We start from the raw sequence: 22,771 nt of genomic DNA, 5'->3' as shown, positions 1-22,771 counted from the left end.
ACTGTGCTGGGCACTAGAGTAAGGTTCCTGCTCTCTGCAGCTCGTGTCTAAGGGACTTGAAAGACTTCTCATGGCACACTGATATTTTTCAGGAGAGGAAGCCAGATACTAACTTTAGCCAGAGTTTGTTTGTGGGAGCACAGAGGCACAAAATCATTGGCTGTTAGAAGTGCAGGGGGCCCTCAAGGCCGCCTGATTCGATCGTCCACATTTTACAAAGGTAAAACTAAGGCCCCGGGGGGCAGTGATGTCCCTGGGTCACGGGTCAGTTAAGGAAAGAGCCCAGGCCAGGGCTGTGGGGGCCAGAGGTGCCAGACAGCGACAACAAAGGGATGGGGTGCCCTGAACAGAGTGCTCCTGCCAGGCCACTCCAGAATCCTTGACACTCCCCACCCCCAGCCACGCCGCCCCCAGGCCCCCAGGCCCACAGGTCCACACCCCACCCGGTCCCGCTGGCCCCACACACCCTGGATGAGCACGTTGAAGTCCTGGTCATCCTCGCCAGCCACGTTGGTGGCCACACACAGGTATCGCCCCGAATCTGAGACCTGCGTGGGCTGGATCTGGAGCAGCCGTCCTTCGCCCAGGATGCGGAGCCGCTGGTTGGGGGTCACAGGCTGCGGGGAGGAAAGAGGGGTAACGGGGAACAGATATGAAGAGCAGAAAGCACCCAGAGCAGTGTACTTATATTTTCATAAATATTTAAAAACATAACATAAAGTGATAGGAACACCCTGCCAACTTTGCAAAGCCAAATCCATATAACTCAAAAATGGGGAGAGAATTAAATGGGTGAATATAGACTTTAATGTCTATGAGACTTGTTCCCTGTAAAGAGTTGGATCTCTTATTAACATATAAAGGGTGGGGTGGGGCCGAGGCCAGCTCTGGGGCCAGGTGCTTTGACCCCCTTTTCTGGAAGGTTCCAAGCAGAAGCAGGAGGACCCAGAGGTCCCGGGGTCCCGGCTCACCCGTCCATCCTTGTACCAGCTGATGGCGGGCAGGGGCGCGGCCCAGCACTCACACTCCAGGGTCAAGGTACTGTTGACCTTGGTCTTCACTTCCTTCAGGCCAGCCTCCCCTGAGGGGTCGTCTTTGGAGATGGAAGGGGGGACTGAAAACCACAAGGGGGTCTGAGGAGCAGGCCTGAGGAAGGGGTGCCAAGACCCTGTGCTCACTCTGGTCCAGGGCAGTCGCAGAAATGGGGGACTGCCTCCCCAGGGTGGAGGAACAGGGACCCTGCAAACTAACTGTCTCCTGGGGCTGCCCACTTAGGGGAGAGAGCGTCTGTCTGTGAGGGTTACGGGACAGGGCAGGTCTGAGGCAGGGGAATTCCTGGGGTGACTTCTGGGAGCCCTTCTGGGGGTCCCAGGTGTCAAGTTGTGGAGCCTCTCGTTGCACCGCAGTGCAGGTGGCAGAAGGAACCAGGACTGGCGTGGGCCTGAGTGTCCACGGGGCCCAAGTCCTAACTCAGTGCTCCCTCCTCCTGGTGCCTTGGCCCTAAAATGACCCCCTAAATGGGGAATAAATTCCCCTAAAATGGGGAGTGACCTAGGCAACCGGGAATGACTCCTGGTGACCGTTGGGGGAGACAAGCCACGTAAAGGCACCTGGAGTGTCAAGTGTGGCCCAGGTGCCAGGGCCCCGGGTTCCCGGGCAGCCTCCTGCCCGCCCAGCTGGTGCCCTGGAGGGTCCCCGACTCACTGAGGACTTCCACGTGGTAGTTCTTCACGGCCTCCCCAAGCTCGTTGGTGACCACGCAGGTGTACTGGCCCGCGTCTTCCTTCTGGGCATTCAGGATCTGCAGCCCATGGGTGCCTGCTTGTGGGGGCAGCAGCCAGGGTCACCCCCAGGCATGAACCCAGGCTCACCAGTCCCCTCCTCTGACCCAGCCCGATGACGTGTCACCGCCCCCTGGCTCCTCCCCCGCAGAGGGCATCACCTGGGAGCAGCTGGATGTTGTTCGAGGCCTGGAATGGGGCCCCGTCCTTCATCCAGGTGATGGTGGGGGAGGGGAAGGCCAGCGCCTCGCAGATCAGAGAAATGGGGTTGTTGATGGTCACAGTCACCTCCTCATCCGCACTGTCCTCGGTCACTCCCAGGATGGTGGGAATCACTGTGGTGGGGCAGGGAGGGTGCTCGTGAACAGAGATCCCCAACCCTGGGCCAGAGGATCCTGAGATGTCTCAGACTCTGGGGTTTAGCTTCGGTGCTTTTGCTATTTGCATTACACAGATGGGAAACCGAGGCTCAGAGGAGCCTATGCACTGTGTGGTCAGACTTGAATTCAGGCCTGGGTGACCCAGAGCCCAGGCTCTCCACCACCAAGCAATGCCATAGGGCAAGCTGGACAATTTCTGCCTCAATTTCCCCAAGAGCCTCTTAACATCCAGACTATCTACGAAATTAACTAGAGCCTTCTCAACTCTGCTTGTGGTTCCAATTTGTACCACTCCCTGAGTGGCATTGGGGGTGGAGTTTTTTTCCTGCTGAATAGAACAGCTCTGCTTTCACTGGTCCTAAAACTTCCTCCTTCCCCCCTGCAGGGGACTCTCCCTTTCTCCAGCAGCATTTTTATAAACAGATTTTGCTAAACCAGTCTGCTTCCCTCTCATTTTCTAGGTCCCTGTTTCTCCAGCTGAACAAGACAGCTGGTGCTCCACTGCCCTCGGGAGACGGATGGCCTGGAACGAGCCTCGTCACCTCTCTAAGCCTCAGAGCTTCATCAGTGACCCGGGGGCAAGCACATCTCTCACCTCCTAGGGTTGTTGTGAAGATTCAACCAATCAGGCCTGTCCAAATGCCTGGCACACGATAAATGCTCAACCAATAGAGCTGCTATTATTATTTCTGTTGTTGTTGAACTCGGAGAAGGGGAAGAAAAGTGCTTTGTGGGAAGCTGTCCATAAGGAACTGGTCCTGTTGATTCTCCGTCCTGCCAGCACCCAGAAGACGCCCAGAGCTTACCCAGGACGCTCAGCTGGAAGTGTTTGGTCTTCTCCCCTAAGGCGTTGGCGGCAACGCAGGAGTACTGGCCGACATTAGACAGGTTGGCCTGGAGGACCTGCAGGAGGGCTCCATCTGGAGAAATGTGGTGGGCATCTCCACCAGCCAGGGGCCGGCCATCTTTGAACCACGTGACCTTGGGTTGTGGATGGCCTGGACACAGAGGAGAGGCGCAGGTGAGATAATTCAGTAGGATTTGACCAGGTCGGCCCGGAGTTCGGTGGCTGCTCCAGGAAGGGGCAGGGGACAGGGATTCTCCATCTCGGTCCAGAGGGCCATGCAGCAGGGCAAGACACAGAAGCAGCCACCAAACCGGGGCTGGACTCTTTTCTATGTGGTATGATTGCCTTTTCCTTACAAGGAGTGGGCAGAGATGGTATGATACAGACAGGCAAGAAAGACAGACAAGTTATTCCTTCTATCCACCTATCCATCCACCCATTCACCTATCCACCCACCCACCCATCCATCCATCCTTCCATCCACCCACCCACCTATCCATCCACCCACCCACCCATCCATCCATCCATCCATCCATCCATCCACTCACCCACTCACCCACTTACCCATCCATCCATCCACCCACCCACCTATTCATCCACCCATCCATCCATCCACCCAACCATCCATCCATCTATCCATCCACCCACCCACCTATCCACCCACCCACCTATCCATCCATCCATCCATCCATCCATCCATCCATCCATCCATCCATCCTTCCATCCACTCACCCACTTATCCATCCATCCATCCATCCATCCAGCCAGCCAGCCAGCCATCCATCCATCCAGCCACTCACCCACTTATCCATCCATCCATCCACCCACCCACCTATCCATCCATCCACCCACCCATCCATCCATCCATTCATCCATCCCCCCCCCCACCCATCCATCTATCCATTCATTCATTCATCTACCCCAGCCCACAAGCACTAATGGGAGCCTACTCTGCCAGGCACTGGAAACCATGGCGACAAGGCAGCCCTTGGGTGCTCAAGGAGCTCAGCACCTGGCTGGGGTACACAGATGTCACAAGGCCAGGATGGTCCAGGGTGGTCAGTGCTGGGATGGGGAAGCATGGAGGGAGCCCACCAGGCCCAAGGGGTCAGCCAAGGACTCCTAGTGGAGCGTCCTGAAGCCGAGATCTGCAACCAGCTCAGGAGTGGGGAAGAGCGTCTTGGGGCAGAGGCACAGCGAGTGCAAAGATGAGCAGGGGCATGGCGCCAAGTCCAAGACGTAGAGAGACCCTCGGTGGAGAGCAGCAGGGCGGGGGCAGGTAGGCCAGGACCCCGGGGCCCCCTCTTTTCTGAAGCTGCCTTCTCACCCCCTCCTCAGCCCACCTTGTGTGGCCCCTACCTGTGGCGTTGCACGCCAGGTGGGCCGTCTGCCCCTCCAGGACCCTGATTGCCTCCTCCAGGTCCTCGTCCTCAATACTGGGAGGAACTGGGAGAAGCAGAGACAGACGGTTACTGACCGGGGTTGGCCCACTCAGGCTGAACCACCACACAGCAGGAAGCCAAGAGCCCACGGCATCTCTCTTCAGCTTCCTGTGCCTCGGTTTCCTTATCCCTTCCCGCCTGCTTCCACGGGGCGGTGAGTTTAATAAACACTTGCTGCTGGCTGAGGGAAGCACCAGACTCTCAGGGAGAAGGCCCCAATCAGAGAAAGGCAGTGGGTGGTGTTGAAAATATGTGCCCTCTTCCACTTTGGGTTAGTCCCTGTTGTTTCTGGAAAGTTCCATGGCAGCCTCGGGAGCAGAGGCTGCTGATGAGGCAACGAAAATAAAGCCTGGCCTCGCCCTCCTTCCTGTGCCAGTCCCCTGCTACAGCATGAGCCCTCAGTCCCGGGCCCCATCCTGCAAGCTCCCAGGCAGGAGGGGCAGGATCCGTGGGGTGCCCACGAGAATGCGGCTGTGACATACCCAGGACCTCCACGCTGAAGTTCCTCCGCGCCTCCCCAGCCTCGTTGCTTGCCAGGCACGAGTAGAGGCCTCTGTCTTGCTCCTGTGCCCGGGTCATCTTCAGCATCCAGCCACCTGGGGAGGGAGAGGGGTGGGCTCCAGGCGTGACTATGAGCAGCCTTCTGTCCCAAGCTGAGCCTAGGCTGCCCACCAGGAAGAGGAGCATGCCAGGTGTTATAATCAGATGTGTATGTGTCTGCCTCCCCAGTGTTCCATTCCTCAGGTGGGGAAACTGAGGCCCAGGAGGGTAAACAGATGGAGGGAGCTCCCTGGACATTAGACATGCACCAGGGTAAGCTTGAGGATCTTGTTCCACCCGGCTACCCCTGGTTCTGGGGACTGCCTGTGGGTAAAAGGACAGAGATGGGCTATGCAGTCGTGGCCCAGGTCAGACCCCCATTCTACTCTGAGGGACCCCATAAAAGGCCGCCTTCTCCCAAGGACCTCTCAGAGGCGAGCCAGCTCCTCTCAGAGGAACCCAAGGCTCTCCTAAGACCAGCCGAGGGAGGGCAGATACACAGGACACGTGTCATCACTGCTGTTCCAGCACCCCAGGCAGACATCACTAATTGATTGCCGCTCTCCTTTCTGCTGGGCCCAGATACAGTCTCTGCATTCGTATCATCAGAATGCATCTGGCAGCCCCCACCACGTGCTCAGAAATGGTGCACAAGGGGAAACTTATTTACAATCCCAGCTTTGGCTGTGTGGAACAGCTGATGGGTCACTGAGGCTGAGCTTCAGTGGCCTTTGAAGTCCCTGCAAGATTTGATGGGACACACTGCCTCTTGGGCCCCAGTTTCCCCATCTGTATACCATCAAGAGGCATCACAAACTAACTTTGTGAGGAGGAGGAATATTCAGAGGAGGAGGTGCTTAGATCAGCCTTTCCAAAAGTGTGTTACTGTTTTGTAGGATGTTATGTAAGTGCCATGAGAATATTTTTGCTGCAGGACTTATCAGAACCTTGATTATGCAAATGGACTTTGTGGGTCTCTAGGAGGGAAGCAGAGCAGAAAGCCTTTTCCAAATTTATTTAAGTCCATTTTTTTTTCCCTGGAGCAGCTCACCTGACCAGTGTTTTGGGGTGCACTCTTGGGGACCAATAGCTGAAAGAGTTATCTCACCAGGCCTGGCAGCTCAGGGTCAGAAGTCACGACCATGATGGACAGAGGGAGAGGGCCAGACCTGACACCCAGCTACCCCCCGGCTGGCCCTTTACCTGCCAAGAGGTAAGTGTCCTCCCTGGGACTGATGGGCTCCTCCCCTCGGAACCAGCGGACCTCTGGGGGTGGGATGCCCGTGGCTTCACAGAGCAGCATCAAGGGGCTGTGCAAGGCTGCAGTGACGTTGGTCAGTGGGTCCCCGTCTCCGATGAGCTCTGGGGGCACTAGACACAGAGGAGAAGGTGCAGTCAGGATACAGACAGGGCTGTATGCTCCTGCCCCCACTGTCCTCCCCGAGGACGGCCCCCCGCCAAGTCTTGACGAGATCAGAGCCGCTGCCACTGAAGGGGGTGAGTGGCGGCCACAGGCCGGGCTTTGGCGTCAGGTAGAAGACTTGGGCCTCAGTTTCCCCATCCCTCCAGGATGCCAGGAGGATTCACTGAGAACAGGAGTCAGGTGCTCAGCACAGTGCCCGGTACGGAGCAGTTAGAGCAGAGGTGATCACAGACGGGCCCCTAAATCCCCCCGGCAGAGCGACGCGGCTGCTCTGCGGTTTCTAAGGCATCCACTCAAAAGGGAAGCTGCACCCTCAGGCAGGGGCAAGTGGACGAGGCTGGGGATCCCAGCAACGCTGGGGGCGTGACGGGAGAGGCCCCAAACTGACGGCTGCTTGCCTCTCCCACCTTCTCTCTTTCCACTCCCCGCCTCCACACTGAGGCACACAGTAGGAGCTCAACAAAAGACTGGAATCACGAGGCTGTTCTAGCCACGCTCGCTGAACGGCTGTGTCACCCCTCCAGGCCTCCATTCTGTTCCCTCTGCCTGGCACACTGTTCCCCTCACCCCAGCACCTTGTTAACTCCTACTCAACCTTTACATTTATAACCTAAAAGGTCACCTCCTCCGGGAGGCTGCCCTGACTTCCCATAACAGTGATCAGGATCTTCCTGGTCTCGCACAGGCCCCTGAATTCCCCCATGAGTCATGCAGGAGAGAGACCGCTTATTGCCCCGGTGCCGGGAACAGGGCAGGGGAACAGTAAATAAGGAGCAGAGGGAGGGAAGGAGGAAGTTAGGGCTATTTGGAGCCAGCCCTGACCTGAGAGCAGGGTTGGAGGCTTCCCCAGAGGGCAGCCCTCCCCAGAGGCGTGACTCCGGGAAGAACAGGGGTGACCGCAGGCGCAGCCTCGCCACCGTCCCGCCCGCCCCCGCCCTCGCCCTGGCCCTCCCCCGCAGGCGGTGGCTCACCCAGCACGGAGAGCGCGAAGCTCCTCTCTGCCCTCCCGGCCTCGTTCTCGGCCACGCAGCGGTAGCGTCCCGCGTGGGCAGCCCGAGCGCGCTCCACGTGCAGGCTCCGGCCCCGGTTCCGCAGCCGCAGCCCGGGCTCGGCCCCCACCGGCCGGTCGTCCCGCTCCCACATCACCCCGGGCGGGGGTTTCCCCGTGGCGTTGCATTCCAGAGTGGCCTCCCCGTCCCGGACCACGGAGACCTGTGTGTGGGGCTCCCGGGGGCCAGCGAGCTGAGGGGGAACTGGGGGGGGGAAGCGCGTCACGGAAAGCTGCCCCCCAAGTGCCGGCTCCAGGCTCGCCCCCTCCTAGGCCTATGTTCCCCTGCCCTGGCTGGCTGTGTGACCTCGGCCGGGTGACCTCACCTCTCTGGGCCCATCTTCCATCTCTATAACGGGATCATAACAGTACCCCACGGCCCCTCCACGCCCTGGGAATCCTGGTGGCCTGCTGTTTGGGGAACAGCTCACGGCACAGCCCTTAAGATGTGTGAGGGGTATTCTTCCTCAGAAACCAGAGGCTCCTGGAGCTTAAACAGCCGTGGGACAGTTTGTGGGGGCGGACTACCCACAGATGGGTTTCTCCCCGAGATGCTGAATAGCACTTCTCTCGGTTTTATTTTCTAGAATGATTTTTACAAGGCTGAAATGTTTAATTAACCTAAAGCCTTAGGTTTCCATTATCTACAGGAGCTGCACATAAACTCTACATTTCTTTCAGTTTCCAACTGTCTGCAGATGTGGTGTTCTCCTCCGGGCCATCGGGGGCTCCGAGGGGTCGTGTGGCCCCTCTGTCATGGTTAGATGAGGAGCTGTAAGAAGCTGACTGGAGAGGCAGTGAAGAAACCAGCAGTGATCTAAGGGGAACGTGGACACGTCCTCATCACTGCTGTCCCTGTCTTTGCTCAGATGGGGGGGGTGGTCTGCCCTGCCAGGGTGTCTGCTTGCCCACCCTTCCGGCCCCTTCCCTGGGTCCAGGCCACCCCAGCCCGGCTCACCATGCACCTCCAGCTGCTGGTCCTGGCTGCTGTTTCCCGCCACGTTGCTGCACTCACAGGTGTATGTGCCCTCCTGGGCCAGCTGGGCCTGCCCCAGGTAGAGCAGCCGCCCCACGGCCAACACCTGCTCAGGGCCGGCCCCCTCCCCGGGCAGGGGCTGACCTGGAGGCAGGGAGAGAGAAGGCCCTGGTCCCTGGTCCTTCCACCTGGAACGTGTGTCCTCCACCCATCCTGGCCAACTCCTCTTCACCCTTCGGGTGTCCACTTAGACATCGCCTCCACCAGGAAGCCTTCCCTTAGCACCAGATCCAATCCTGGCACCCCGTCTGGGCTCCCACAACCCCCGAGCTTCTCCCCATCGCAGATCCGCCTGCAGGTCTCCCGTCTGAATCCCACCCCAGCCTGGGCCCTCCAGGAGAGCAGACTCTGCCTCACCTTCCCCTAGGATCCTTAGAGGCTCCCCAGGGCCTGGCACGTAGTAGGGCTCAACGGAGGCTATTGAATGAATGACACCTCCATCTAGCTACAGTGACCTGGGGAGGGGGACTGAGCAGCTGGGACACCTGCCAGCAAGCAGACCCCGACACAGGGGAGGGACTCTGTAACCTCGAGGCCCTGGCTTAAACACTAAGTCCCGTCATCCTGCGCCTGTTCACAGCGGAGCAGCCCTCTGGGGTCACCCATCAGCACGCGTCCCAGCAGGGGGAGGACCCAGCGGCCACGTGGCGATGCTTCCTCCCTCTTGCCTCTCCCCTCTGCCCGTGCGCTCTCCCCCGGTGATCTCAGCCTGCCTCGCCTCTCTGGACTTACTCCCAGTCCAGACCTCTTTCTGAGCCCCACACACCTGCCTCTGACTGCCCTCTGACATCTCACTGGGTGTCTAACAAGCGTCTCAAAAGGAACACACCCCGAACTCGGGGTCTGCCCCCCAAACCTGCCCCGCAGCCGCTCCACCTCGGCGATGGCAGCACCACGCTCCCGACTGTCAGACCAAAACCCTGAGTCACCCCCGACAACTCCTCCTTCTCAGTCCCCTATCCAACCCGTCAGGAAATCCTGCCAGCACTGCCTCTGAAATGCATCCAGACTCGGCCCCCAGCACCACCTCACGGCTACCCGCCTAGTCCAGGCGGCCAGCATCTCTCGGCTGGAGTCCTGCACGAGCCTCCTCACTGGCCGCCCCCTCCCATCCTTGCTCCAACAGGTCTCTTCTCAGCACGGCTGGCAGGGTGAACCTGCTAGAATGTAAACCAGATTGTCCCTCCTCTGTCCAGAGCCCTGCAGTAGCCCCATCTCACTCAAGGTAAAAGCCAAGATCCTTACAACCGCCTCCGACCCAGCCCCCACGGCTCTGGTGACCATCCCCTGCCCTCCTTGCTGACTCTGCTCCAGCCCCACTGGCCTCTTTGCTGTTCTTCAAACATGCGTGGCTCACTCCTGCCCCAGGGCCTTTGCGCCTGCTATGACCTCTGCCCGGAATGCTTTCCCCCACCATAGTCTCATGTTTATCCCTCACCTTCTTTAAGTCTGCTTGGTCAAGCATCCCTGGCCACCCAACTAAAAATTGCAAATCCCATCCCCACTGCGTCTTCTCCCCCTTCCTGGCTCTGTTTTTCTCCTTAACACTCATCACCTATGGTACCAAGGCATTCACTAACTTTTTGTTTATCATCCGACCGCTCCGCTCTACTGCTGTATTTCCAGCACCTAAAACACAGCCTGGCCCAGACAGGCTCTCAATGAATATTGGTTAAATGCATGAAGTCCAAATATTTATTGAGGACCTATTTTGTACCAGGCCCTGTCTTCGAATTCAGTGGGGGCCAGGACAGTGCCTTACGGGGCTCACAGACTCCCAGAGAAGCAGACATTGAAGGACTGAGATGCGTGACTTGACAAGTTAACACGCAGGGGCTGTGTCAATGGGGCCCTGCCCCAGCCTGGTGTGGGGGTCAGGGAGGGCTTCCTGGAAGAAGAGACACTGGAAGAGAGGCCTAAGGATCAATCCAGCTCTCACTGGCTGGGAAGGGGCCGGGGGCCCAGCAGATTCGGGGACAGAGCAGAGAGGGGCCGAGGAAGTGTCATTTCTATAACTAGCAGCCCACCCCCCAGGGCCGGCAGCCCACCCATTTCCATCTCGCTGGGCTCTGGGGTGGTGGGGTCCCAATGAGTGCAGGGAGCAGCCTCCTTGTGTGGGACAATGAGGGCGGGGCTGGGCGAGGGCAGCCATCCTACCGTCCTTCCTCCAGGAGATCTTGGGGAAGGGCACGCCCCGACATTCGCAGGACAGCCTGGCGGGGTGGCCCTCGGTCACGGTCAGGGTGTGGGTCTCCCGCGAAGGGAACACTGGAGGGACTGAGCGAGAGCAGAGCGGGTGTGAGGTGGGCGCTGGGCGCTGGGAGGGGACGGGAAAGGGATGGGGTGGAGGAGGGCTGTAGCCCGGGACCCAATCACGGCAGCACTCCCTGGGGCGTGAAGCCAGCCTGGGCAGGGGCAGGGGCAGGGGCAGGGGGAGGGACCCCACCCAGCCCGGGAGGCCCTCACCCCAGACGTTCAGGTTGTAGTGTTTCTCCGAGCGGCCCGCCTGGTTCAGCGCCTCGCAGGTGTAGCGGCCCGCGTCCTGCACGTCCGCTCTGTCCACCTGGCCCAGAGCAAAATGACCCGTCAGCAGGGGCAGCACGGAGATGGGGTACCCCCGGACAGATTGCATGACCTCGGGATCATTTCCCTCGCTGGGTCCCAACCTCCCCACCTGGAACGTGGGGGCAATGATAGCGCCTCCGCACCTCCCGCACCATGAAGTTTCCAGAAGCCAGTGCCTGCGGTGGCCTCACATGGGCCAGCACATGGAACAGACTCCCTAAACCACAGCCCTGCCAGCCTCACCCCACTTCACATCCACAGCCCAGGTGTGTTCCCACAGAACAGACCAGAAGAGAAGTGGAGAATGAAGAAGGGTGAGGGTGGTGGACCCTGTCCTCGGGGGTCAGATCCTGACATAGGGGGTGATGGAGTGAGGCTGTGGCTTTGAAGAATGAAGGGGAGGAGAGGCAGGCACACCAGGCAGAAGAAACCAAACGGTGGTGCTCAGAGTTGGGAATGATCATATCATAAGGTGTAGAGGGGTGGGAGAAGGAGGAGCAGGCTCAAGTGGAAGGTTCTCCCCAACAGCTAGAGAGGTACCCCACCCCCCAGCTGACATGGATGAGCTGTTCTCTGGGGTAGGTTGGGACCTCACAGGCGTTCTCTCTAAGAATTCCCCAGCCACCCTGGAAGAGGTGTCAGTGTGTTTACAGGTGAGAGACCTGAGGCCAGTGTGGACAGGACATTGCCTAAGGCGGCACAGCCAGGAGGAGGCGGAGCTAAAATTTAAATCCAGGCTGCCGCCAGAGTCCCTGACCCCAGTCAGCCCCTGCCCTGCTGCGCCAGATGCCCGATGAAGGGCCTTAAACGCCCAAAGGTGAGAAGGCTTTGAACAGAGTGAAAGCCGGGTGGAAAGAGAGCCCTCAGCTTTATGGGGGCCCTGAGGGGGGCCCTGAGGGCTCAGTCCTGGGGCTTCGCTCTCCGTCCCGATTTGGCTGGCGGCGGCTCTGACTGGGTCAGGAGGACATGAGGGGCACTGGGACCGGAGGGGCCTGCAGGGGACACTGAGCTGAGCTGCTGCCCGCAGGGGCGGCCAGGCCCGCGCCGCCCAGGCTCGGCTCCGCGCTGGGGGAGGCCGCACACCTCCAGCAAGGCCTTGTCAGCGGAGAGCCGGACGCCGGGCCGCGGCTGCAGGGGGCGGCCATCCTTCCGCCAGCTCAGCACGGGAGGGGGCACAGCGTGGCTCCGGCACTCCAGGGCCACTGACTCGTTGGCCACGACAGACACGTTCAGCTCTTCCCCGAGGATGCTAGGAGGCGCTGCGGGGGTGGGGAGCGGAGAGGGGCTGTGGGTGTGGCCGGCAGGACCGGGGTCAGGCCCGGCCACTTCCAGCGGCCAGAGCCACCACCAGGGGCTGGGGAGTCACCGTCAGGATGGGGCCACCCCTTGAGCCACAGCCCTCTGGTCCTGCCCTCAACGACCTTCAGAGTCCTGCTTCAAAAGGAGGCCCCCAAATCTGAACAGGACGGTGGATTATAACAACGTCATGTCCTGGATGTGAGTTTGAACTCAAGTTGTATGAGATGTCACCACAGAGGGAAACTGGGTGAAGGGGACCCAGGACCTCTGTATTAATTCTTACAACTGCATGCGAATCTACAACTATCTCAAAGTTTTTAAAAAATTAATAACATTTTTTCAAAAGTTTTTTAAAAGCGGGTCCCCGGCCACTTTTTCCCCTGAGACAAAACAACCAGGCCAGCGTGGGGGTTAAGAAGGCAGGGTCCCGAGTCAGAGCTCCTGGGTCAGAGCCACCGTGAGGCCCTGGAGACGTCACTCAGCCTCTCCAGCCTCGATTTCCTCATCTGTAACATGAGGATAATCAAAGTACCCGCCCAGTGGGGCTGCCGTGAGGTTAACCACAGTGACACAGGTGAGCACACAAGACCTGTTAACTCTTGTCTTGACGCCAGCAAAGGGGAGGAGCTGGAATCAGCGCCTCCTCCCCGCTCCCACCTGAGGCTCTGCGGTTCCCAGAGTTCTCTGTGTGGGGATCCACAGAGCCCCGCAAAATCCCATACGAGGAAGTGTAAAAACAATAGCGACCGGGCTTCACGAGTATAGTGAATCCTGTAACAACCTTTGAGAGGGGTGCTGTCCTCGCCCTGTTTCACAGGTGAAGAAATGGAGGCTCAGAGAAGCAAAGTGACCAGCCCCAGGTCACGGAGTGAGGAAGTGGAGGAGGCAGGATTTGAACCCCAGGTCCACAACACTCAAGAGCTGGTGTTCCTAACCGCCACCCCACACTGCCTTTCCTGAACGGACTGTGATCCCCGTTTGACCCAGGACAGTGGGAACATCCAGTTCCTGACACTTGGCCCGGCGCTTACCCTGCTACGTCGCGCTCCTTCCACCCGTGCCCTGAACACGGAGCTCCTGGCCACATGGGGCCCCCTTCCCACCCACCCGTCCACAATGGGGGAGCTCACACTCCCACTGACTCCCACATGAAGGCAGCCACAGTCTCAGGGCGGCACCCTCCCCTTTGGATGTGGCCGGGACACCCCCAGCCCCACCATCTGGTGCCGCTGGCCTGGACCAGGTGGCCTCCGGGCCTGGGACTCACTGTGGACGTGCAGGACAACGTCCCGGCGGTCCTCCCCCACTGCACTCACGGCCACGCAGGAGTAGCTGCCAGAGTCGGAGGCCCGGGCGCTGGCCAGCGTGAGGACCCGGCCCCCGGCGAAGACCTGTGCCCCCAGAAGGAAGCCCACAGGAGGTTAGGCACCTCAAGGGGCAGCACCCACCCTTTACAGGCCAGCCCCACTGCGGGGCACACCTGGGCAGCCTGCTCCAGACCCCCGAGCCCCCACCACACAGGGGAACCACGAGCTGCGCCCAGACCCCGGGACCCTGGCCGGCTGGCGGGCAATTACATCGGTTCTCAGACAGAGCCCTCTAGAGCAGAGCTGTGGCCGGTGAGCCCTTGAAACAAGACCAGCCCCAAGTGTGAAATATACAACAGATTTCCAAGAGTTCGTACGGAAAGAGAATGGGAAAGGTCACATGAATCATTTTCTATATAGATCACGTGATGGAATGGTCCTTTTTGGATATACTGGGTTTACTAAAATGTATTATTAAAATTGGTTTCACCTGTTTCTTTTTACGCATTTTTAATACAGCTACTAGAAAATTTTCCATGACACACACAGCTCACAGTTGCAGCACACATTATGTTTCTGGAGACCACGTGGCTCTATCCTCCAGACAGCCGTCCTGGGCCATCACCGCTCTCCCTCACCTCGGAGCCCCCAGGGCCTGACCTCTGCGCCCAGCACCTACTGCAGCACCAAGGAGGCGAGCTGGGGGCCACCCAGCCGACTGACCTGGAGGCCGGAGGCACCTGCAGTGGACACGGGGTTTCCATCCTTCAGCCACATCAGCATGGGGCTGGGGGCCCCGGTGGCGTCACAGGTCAGCCGGACCGGGGCGTTGAGCAGCACGGGGCCTGGCAGGCTGGGTGGCAGCGTGATGCGCGGAGGCACTGCAGGATGGGGGTGACACAGGGCACGGGCTGAGCCCCACTGGGGGCAAAGCAGGCAGGGCCCCTGGCCAGGCACCCCCACAGCAGCACACGGCCACAAACAAAAGCACAGGATGGGCATGCACTCCACAGTGCTCAAGGCTGCTCATCACTTGCTTTCAACACCACTGTGAGACTTCTACAGGTGGGTAACTGAGGCTCAGAGAGGGCAAGTCACTGGCCCAAGGTTGACCAGCTAGGAAGTGGCAGAAGCAGCACTTGAACTTGGGCCTTCTGGCCAGCATGAGGTCATTATCATGGGGATAATGGGGTAAGAAGGCTGAGGACCCCTGGGCAGCTTTGGTTTCCCAACTCAGAGGTATCAGACGAAACACTATCCTCCAGGCAGTCCCCCTTGGGCAGAAAATGGTCGAAAGATTCAATTGTATCTGGGAGACACAAGCCATGATGCCCAGGGCCCCAGCCTCCTGTCCACTGCTCTTAGGATAAAGACCGACCTCTCCAGCCTCTATCTGGCCACCAGCACCAACCACCCTGGGCCTCCTCTCATTGTTCTGTAAGCTCCAGGCCCTCAACCTCCTTTCAATGTCTTGAATTCCCCAGTCTCTGCAGCCTCAGGGCTTGGCAGGTGGTCTCCACTTAGGCATCCAGGGCCTAAAGATGCGCTGCAGACTGCCCAGGCCAGATCAGTGCTCCGGCTCCAGGCACTCAGTCGTCTCTCACCTTAGCTAGCTCTTATCGTAATTGTCAGGAAATGGTACTTTGGGTAAATATCTAATTGTTGTATCCTCCACTGGACTGAAAGCTCCTGGGTCTGTCTTGCTCAGGGCTGCAGCCCCAGGGTCACGTACTCAATATATGTGGTTGCATGGAAGACGGATGGATGGTTGAATGGATGGTTGAATGGATGGATAGGTGGGTGGATGAACAAATGGATGGTTAGATGGGTGGATAGACAGACGGGCAGAGGATCAGATGGATGGCTGGATCAATGGATGGACAGCTGGGTGTTTCCATGCATGGATAAATGGAAAGATGGACGGATGGATGGATGATGAATGGATGGATGAATGATGGATGGAAGGAAGGATGGAAGGAAGGATGAATGGAAGGATGGATGGATGGATGGATCAAGGAATGGATGGATGAATAGACTGGTAGATAGATGAACGAATGGAAGACAACTTTTTGGACAAACAGTCCCAGGGCAGCTCACCATTGACCCGGAGGCCATACCGCAGCTCTGTGCTGCCTGCCACATTGGATGCCACACAGCGGTAGCTTCCAGCATCAGAAGATTGGGTTCTCTCAATTAGGAGAACCCTCCCATCGGCTGACACGGTCACTCCCTTCCAGGCAGAGACAGGCTGGTGGTCCTTGAACCAAGAAATATCTGCAGAACAGAAAAGAGAGACAAGGGGTCCTACCAGCCCCTTCAGGCTGTGCCTATGTAGTGGGCATCTAAGAGAGGCTTCCCGGGTGGCCACATGGCGTGCCTTCAGTTCAGGCAGAGAGAAAGCCAGAGTTCTCCAGGAACGGGGCAGGGGGTGGAACAGGGCAGCATTGTCTGAGACAGGACCGAAGGCAGAGAGGAAGCCCCAGGGGTAGAGTCTGGGGCAGCCAGGATCTAGGAGAGTCAGAGCCAGCCTGGCCCCCTCACCTCCTCCTTCTGCCAGGAGACCACTCACAAGGGAAAGCTTTAAAGGAGAATATGGTGCACCCCAAAAGCAGCAGCCTTCTAAGTACGGACCGATTGTATCTTCAGCTTCCTTACATCCCGCCAGGGCCCATCCCAGAACAGAGCTCCCCTATGGGAGACGCAAATACCTCTAGAGCTCTCTACCCGAGGCAAAGCAGGGCGACCTGGCCCAGATGGGGGGCAGGAGATGGACCCTCCCCCCTGCACTCGTCCTGTCTGCCGAACACGCACACCCAGCCCCAGGATCCCCGCCCTTTCCTCGGCTGCTGGTCTAGAGAAGAAGCCCTGACGGATGGTGACTCGGAGATTCTGGTCCTCACCCCCAGCCCCAGGGGAGCCCTGTGAAGCCCTGAGCACAAGCCCTGTGGGTTTGCTTCAGACACCAGCGCAACAGCTCTGAGCCTGGGTGTGACGGGCACACAACGCGCATTGGAGAAACAGCTGCTGAGAAGGAAAAGAGGAAAATGCAGGAAGCAGAGGGAAGGCATGTTGACTTCATCCTGTTTTGTCCACAGCCTCATTAGATGGGGAACTGGGGCCAGCTGGAGGTGGCTTTCAGCCCAGAGGAGGGGTCTTACCGGGAGGCGGCACGCCTGAAGCCAGACACTCCAAGGTCACCGAGGCATTTTCCAGCACCGCCTTGTTGACCGAGCCCGGCTCGATGTTGGGGGGCACTAGACAAGGAGAGCTCTGACTTGGTGGGTGCGGGCTCCGGGCAGTTCAAATTTCAGCCATCCCCAGTGTCCTTCCCCGGCCTTCCCCAAGGGTCTTGGGCAACAAGAGCCCCCAAATGGCTCACATCCTCTGACCAAGGAACCCTACTCCTGGAGCCAGCCCAGGAACAAAGGCACTGGGCTGCAATCCTCACTGCAATCACACAAGGACGACCCCAGCACCCAGCCCCCCAGGAACAGCCGACATCCAGCACAGCGAGGAGGAGCAATCCCAGGCAGCCGTGCAAAGGGACAAGTGCAGGGGTCTGCCCACACACGCAAGGACGTACAGGAACCCAAAACGAATAAGACCAGCAAAGTTAAATAGGATTGCAGACAAGTTTACCCTCTAAAAGTCCCACAGAAAACAACCCAAAGGGCTACAGAGCAAATGATGGTCTACTTCTAAAGTTAAGTGCAGGACTATGATTTTAAAACCCTGCCCCCTTCCCAGACTCCCCCACGGCAGCCCTGACGGCCCTCAAGGGATCACCCACCATCCGGCGCCTGGGTCCTCACCCAAAACCTTGAGCGACATGTCCCTCTTGCTCTCCCCAGCCAGGTTAGTGGCGGCACAAGTGTAGACGCCTTCGTCCCTCAGGTCCACCTTCTCGATCTGGAGGAGGAGGAGGAACAGAAGAGTGTGTGCCATAGGGATGTGTCGTGGGGGGGGGGGGGGCGGAGCATAGAGCCCAGAACTGGAGGGCGGACAGAGCAACGCTGGGACAGGGTGAGCCGCCAGCCTGCGGCCAACCCCAGTGTCAGGAGAAGTGAGGCGTGGGGACAAGCTTGGTTCGGGGGTGGAGCTCCGAGCCATGTGTTCAGATTCCAGGGACTCTCGCTGATCTTGGGGATACTCCCTTCCCCCTACTTTCTCCCTGTGATGGCTGAAGCTCCGGGGACCTGGACCTGACCGAGAGCCCCCTCCCTCTTCAGGCCCAGCACCCCAGGGTCCACTGAGCACTCCCAGGCTGAGTGGGCTCAATGCTTATCCTGCCTTCCACGCTGCCAGGGCCCTCCTTGGGGTCTCCAGGGCCCCTCCACCTGCACCCAGTTGCCTTGCCAGCCCTGGGACCCCTGCACGTACCCGCAGGTTACCCTGCGAGGCTGCCAGGGCCACCCCATCCTTCCACCAGCGGAGGCTTGGGGTAGGCACCCCAGTCCCTGTACATCGGAGGGTCACAGGCTGCAGAAAGGGGGCTGTGATGTTCTCACCTCCAACAATGACCACTGATGGGAGCTCTGGGCAGGGAGAGAGGCAAGGAGGGCATGGGTCAGGGTTAGGAGAGGTGCAGTGGGCACCTAGCAGCCCAGTCAAAGCATGAGGAGTATCAGTGGCATTACAGGGCTGGCCTCTAGCCTCCCCCAACTCAACCCCCCAGACACCTGGCTTAGAGGAAAGAGCGCCAGATCGGGAGCCAGCAGAGCAGGTCTTTCCCTTTAAAAATTCTCCCATCCATCCATCCATCCATCCTCCATCCATCCATCCTCCATCCATCCATCCTCCATCCATCCATCCTCCATCCATCCATCCATCCGTCCATCCACCCATCCATCCTCCATCCATCTATCCTCCATCCATCCATCCTCCATCCATCCATCCACCCATCCATCCTCCATCCATCCATCCTCCATCCATCCATCCTCCATCTATCCATCCATCCGTCCATCCATCCATCCATCCGTCCATCCATCCATCCATCCATCATCCATCCATCCATCCATCCATCCAACCATCTTTCCATCATCCATCCATCATCCATCCATCCATCCATCATCCATCCATCCATCCATCAATCCATCTATCCATCCATCCATCCATCATCTATCCATCCATCCATCCATCATCCATCCAACATCCATCCATCCATCCATCATCCATCCATCCATCCATCCATCCATCATACATCTATCATCCATCCATCCACCCATCCATCATCCACCTATCCATCCATCATCCATCCATCCATGCATCCATCATACATCTATCATCCATCTATCCATCATCCATCCATCCATGCATCCATCATACATCTATCATCCATCTATCCATCATCCATCCATCCATCCATCCATCATCCATCCATCCACCCATCCACCCACCCATCCATCCACCCATCATCCACCCATTCATCATCCATCCATGCATCCATCATCCATCCATGCATCATCCATCCATCCATCCATGCATCATCCATCCATCCATCCATCCACCCATCCATCCATTATCCATCCATCCATCTGTGCATTGAGCATCTTCTCTGTATGAGGCACAGAGACACAGCAGAGAAAGGTGGCCACAGTGCTGCCCTCTCATACGCCCAGAGCTGGGCAGCAGAGATGGACAACCAAACCAGCAATCCCAATACAGTAGGTGGTGGACTATGGCCATGAGAGGCTGGGCAGTGCATATTAGAACCACAGTGGAATCAAGGAGGGCTTCCTGGAGGAAGGGGAGTTTTAGGGCAGACCTGAAAGATATGGAATAGTTGGGTAGACAAAGAGGAAGAGGGAGCATGTTCCAGGCAGAGGGAACAGCATTCGCAGGCTTGGAGGTGAGACAGCTGATGCATTTGAAGAGCAGAGTGAAGTTCAGTGTGGTCATCATGAAGAGAGGGAGTGGAGAGAGGGGAGGGTGGAAGGGGAGTGAAGCTAGTGGACTGGACAGATGACAAGTGTGGTAAGCGGCTGAGATCCGCCTCTCACACCTACGTCTCTTTGGGGAACTGGGAAGTACAGCCCAGAAGCGCCATCCAGAGACTAGCCCCATGCCCTTCCCAAGTCCTCCAGGCCTGCCAAAGGCACACATGGCCAGGGCCCTCTGGCTCCACCCACCCCGGCCCCTTGGGCTGCCTATGGCCCCTCACCGTGCACAGACAACTCCACCTCGGCCCCGGCAGTGCCCGCCTCATTGGTGGCCTGGCAGGCGAAGAGGCCCGCGTGGCCCAGCTCCACGTGGTCGATGTGCAGCGTGGTCCCCGGCGAGGCCACCTGCACCCCGGCCAGCTCCTCAGCTGGGCGGCCGTTCTGCAGCCACCTAAGGGGGGTGGGGAGACAGACACTGGGGGGACAGGTCAGCCTGAGCCCAGAGAAGGCGGGGCAGGCAGGATAAGCCAGGAAGCCTGGCAGCATCTCCCACCTGCTCGTGTGTCCCTGGCTCTGTGGCCACTTCCATACTCCCGGGAAGGGGGAACGCCTCCCACCCCCAGCCACCCCCAAAGTATGCATTCTCTGCCCGCCCCCTCTCAGCCCTGGCCTCCACCACCCCATACGCACTGGATGGTGGGCACTGGGGAGCCTGATGCCTGGCAGGGAAGCTCCAGGGGCTGTCCCACGAGGGCGGTCACCTGGCCCAAGCCGTCAGCCACCAGGAGCTGTGGGGGCACTGCAGGCAGGACCCACCATTGGGTGTTTGGTGCTGAGCAAAGCTTGGCCTAATGCCCTCCCAAGTCCCCAGTGCCCCAGAGAAATGCCCAAGCCTCACTTCACCCCAAGTCCCCCCATACATGGTCCCTCCTCCAGGAGGCCTTCCAGGACCACCCAGGGCAGGGTGAGTAGCTGCCCTGGCCTCCCCTCAGGCTTGGCCTGTCTTTTCAATGTCTATCTCCCCACAAGACCGAGGGCTCAGGAGTCCCGTCTGCCTTGTGCCCTGCTTTGTCTCCAGCACCACGCAGGGCTGGCCCAGGGTTAATACCTGAGAAACGTCTGTGGAATGGAAGAAAGCAAGCAAGCCCCCCCGCCCCCGACCCATCCTAGGACCAGCTTTGGGCCTCAGGGAGTTCTCTATAAATGTTCACCCCACTGACCGGGAGCATCTCCTGGAAGGCAGAGTAATGTCCCTCGTCCTGGGTGACCTGGCCCAGGGTTCTGGGCACGAGCAGGAACCTTGATCCCGGGGCTCAACCCTGCCCCCACCCACCTCTGCAGGACCCCCAGCCCGGGGCTCAGAGTCCTCATCTGTCTCATGCAATAACGAGCACTGGTCACTCCTCCACCACCTTCCATCCCTCAGGGGGCTGCGGGGACACGGGCCCACAGCCCGGGTGACTGGGGCGGGACAGGCCTGGGCTCACCCTGCACCTCCACGGAGTACTGCAGCACGGCCTCCCCGGCGGGGCTGCTGGCCACGCAGCTGTACAGGCCTCCGGCCGCCTCCCCCGGGCTCTCCAGGCTCAGCGTGCGGCCACCCGCCTCCAGCCACGTCTCATTGCTCTCCACCACGGGCAGCCCCTTGTGGTGCCAGGAGAGGGTGGGGGGTGGGTGGCCTCTGGCCACACATTCCAGCGCCAAGGGCCTCCCGGCCACGGCCTTCACCACGTGAGGCCTTCCGCCAGCGCCCTCGATGGTGGGCGGGACTAGGGAAGAGGCACGGGGCTGCTCAGGGACCAGCAGGCCTGGCTAAGCCCCTTGCAGACCCCACCCCATGTGAAACGCCTCCTCCCTCACCTCCACTGGCTGAAACCCCCATTCAGATATCACCTCCTCCAGGAAGCCTCCCGCAGGCCCCTGATTGGAAGCATCCTCTCCCTCCTCTGGCCTTGGGGGCACCCCCTCCCCAGACACTGCTTGCATGTTCTCTCCATCCCCCGTGAGCTCGTCATGAGCAGAACAACAGCTTGCCTATGTGCGTCTCCAGTATCTGCACACAGTAGGTCTCAGTATCTGCTGAACTCAAAGTGATGGGCTCCCCAGGGCCCAAGACCAGGGCCACTGCTCCTAAAGTCCCCTCCCCAGCCTGAGGGAGTGGACACTTGGGGCAGGCCCTAACCCAGCCGGCCTGGCCTGCGGGGACGCCTGACTCAGCCCTCAATGGCCAAGAGGGCAGCCAAGCCGGGGCGGGGGGCTTCTCTCTTCCCCTTGGGGAGGTCCCCAAGTTGCTGAGCCCACAGAGCCATTGCCAGGGGACATGGGGCGATGATGGACTGGGACGTGCTTCTCAGCCTTGTTTGGGTCACAAGTCCCTTTGAAAATTTTATGAAAACACACATGCTCATTTTCCATTCAGTAGCCAGAGGGCCCTCAGAGGCTGCCCACAGACCCCACACAGCCCAGGTTCCCTTCAGGGTCCCCTAAGGCTCCAGCATCCAAGCCTTCTGCATCTTTGGGGGCCAGCGCTCCTGAGCTGATTCCTTGCGAGGGGCAGGATGACCCCACTGGCCTGCATTCTCCCTCTCAAACTCCACCTGCTGAGACCCCTCCCTGCCCACCCACCCACACCATTTCCTCTGAGTTCCCGAACGTCCTCAGAGCCAAGCCCCTCGAAGTCGGCCAACACGGAGATTAACAGTGCAAGGTTTATAGTCAGACCCCCGGATATGAGCCGGGTCCCACCACCTCCTAGCGGGGTGGCCCTGGCCAGCCTCTTACCCCAGAGCCCACTACCCTCATCCGCAAGAGGGGAGATAGGGCCCGAGTCCCTGCACCGGCTGATTAAACCAGCTGATGCATGAGGAGCCCCAGGGCTCTGCTCACAGTAAGTGATTCACTGAGAGCAGTTATTATCAGCAGCGGTCAGGGGGTCTGGATGAGGTTTAGGGAAAAGCCGTAACCTGTGAGGGGAGACCTGGACTCTTGACTCGGCTCTGCCTGGACCCCCGGACAGGCCCTTCCGCTCCCAGCCTCAGTTTCCTCCCCCGTCTGAGGGAAGCTGGCCGAGCTGAGATGACCCTTCTCCCTGGGTGACTCCTTAGTCCCACTGTCCTGGGCCTCCAGCCACTTTCCTCCCTTGGAGACAGGCAGAGGCCGCCATGGCCCAGAGTTCTGCCCACTGCCCCCCCCCGCCCCCCCCCCGAACCCCCAGCTGACCACTG

The 22,771-nt window shown here is 59.2% G+C and overlaps 1 protein-coding gene across 1 annotated transcript in view; it reads right to left on the bottom strand.

The window, feature by feature from the left end:
- The window catches only part of HMCN2 (hemicentin 2), a 150,205-nt gene that overhangs the window by 50,555 nt on the left and 76,879 nt on the right, over nucleotides 1-22,771 (bottom strand). Inside the window, exons 32-53 of the mRNA XM_058524290.1 lie at nucleotides 21,035-21,316; nucleotides 20,238-20,346; nucleotides 19,829-19,998; nucleotides 18,049-18,203; nucleotides 17,481-17,577; nucleotides 16,827-16,922; nucleotides 15,766-15,942; nucleotides 14,392-14,549; nucleotides 13,629-13,752; nucleotides 12,146-12,321; nucleotides 10,964-11,060; nucleotides 10,655-10,774; nucleotides 8,420-8,581; nucleotides 7,385-7,666; nucleotides 6,194-6,361; nucleotides 4,933-5,046; nucleotides 4,368-4,454; nucleotides 2,968-3,159; nucleotides 1,943-2,116; nucleotides 1,705-1,818; nucleotides 972-1,114; nucleotides 467-617 (exon numbers count right to left, since the gene is read on the bottom strand). Of these exons, the coding sequence (XP_058380273.1) occupies nucleotides 467-617; nucleotides 972-1,114; nucleotides 1,705-1,818; nucleotides 1,943-2,116; nucleotides 2,968-3,159; nucleotides 4,368-4,454; nucleotides 4,933-5,046; nucleotides 6,194-6,361; nucleotides 7,385-7,666; nucleotides 8,420-8,581; nucleotides 10,655-10,774; nucleotides 10,964-11,060; nucleotides 12,146-12,321; nucleotides 13,629-13,752; nucleotides 14,392-14,549; nucleotides 15,766-15,942; nucleotides 16,827-16,922; nucleotides 17,481-17,577; nucleotides 18,049-18,203; nucleotides 19,829-19,998; nucleotides 20,238-20,346; nucleotides 21,035-21,316 (3,348 nt within the window). The remainder of the gene's footprint in view (nucleotides 1-466; nucleotides 618-971; nucleotides 1,115-1,704; nucleotides 1,819-1,942; nucleotides 2,117-2,967; nucleotides 3,160-4,367; nucleotides 4,455-4,932; nucleotides 5,047-6,193; nucleotides 6,362-7,384; nucleotides 7,667-8,419; nucleotides 8,582-10,654; nucleotides 10,775-10,963; nucleotides 11,061-12,145; nucleotides 12,322-13,628; nucleotides 13,753-14,391; nucleotides 14,550-15,765; nucleotides 15,943-16,826; nucleotides 16,923-17,480; nucleotides 17,578-18,048; nucleotides 18,204-19,828; nucleotides 19,999-20,237; nucleotides 20,347-21,034; nucleotides 21,317-22,771) is intronic.

The sequence above is a fragment of the Diceros bicornis genome, chromosome 28 (genome assembly GCF_020826845.1).
Source record: "Diceros bicornis minor isolate mBicDic1 chromosome 28, mDicBic1.mat.cur, whole genome shotgun sequence".
In the NCBI taxonomy this organism is placed as follows: domain Eukaryota; kingdom Metazoa; phylum Chordata; class Mammalia; order Perissodactyla; family Rhinocerotidae; genus Diceros; species Diceros bicornis.
This window is presented reverse-complemented; position numbering and strand designations above follow the sequence as displayed.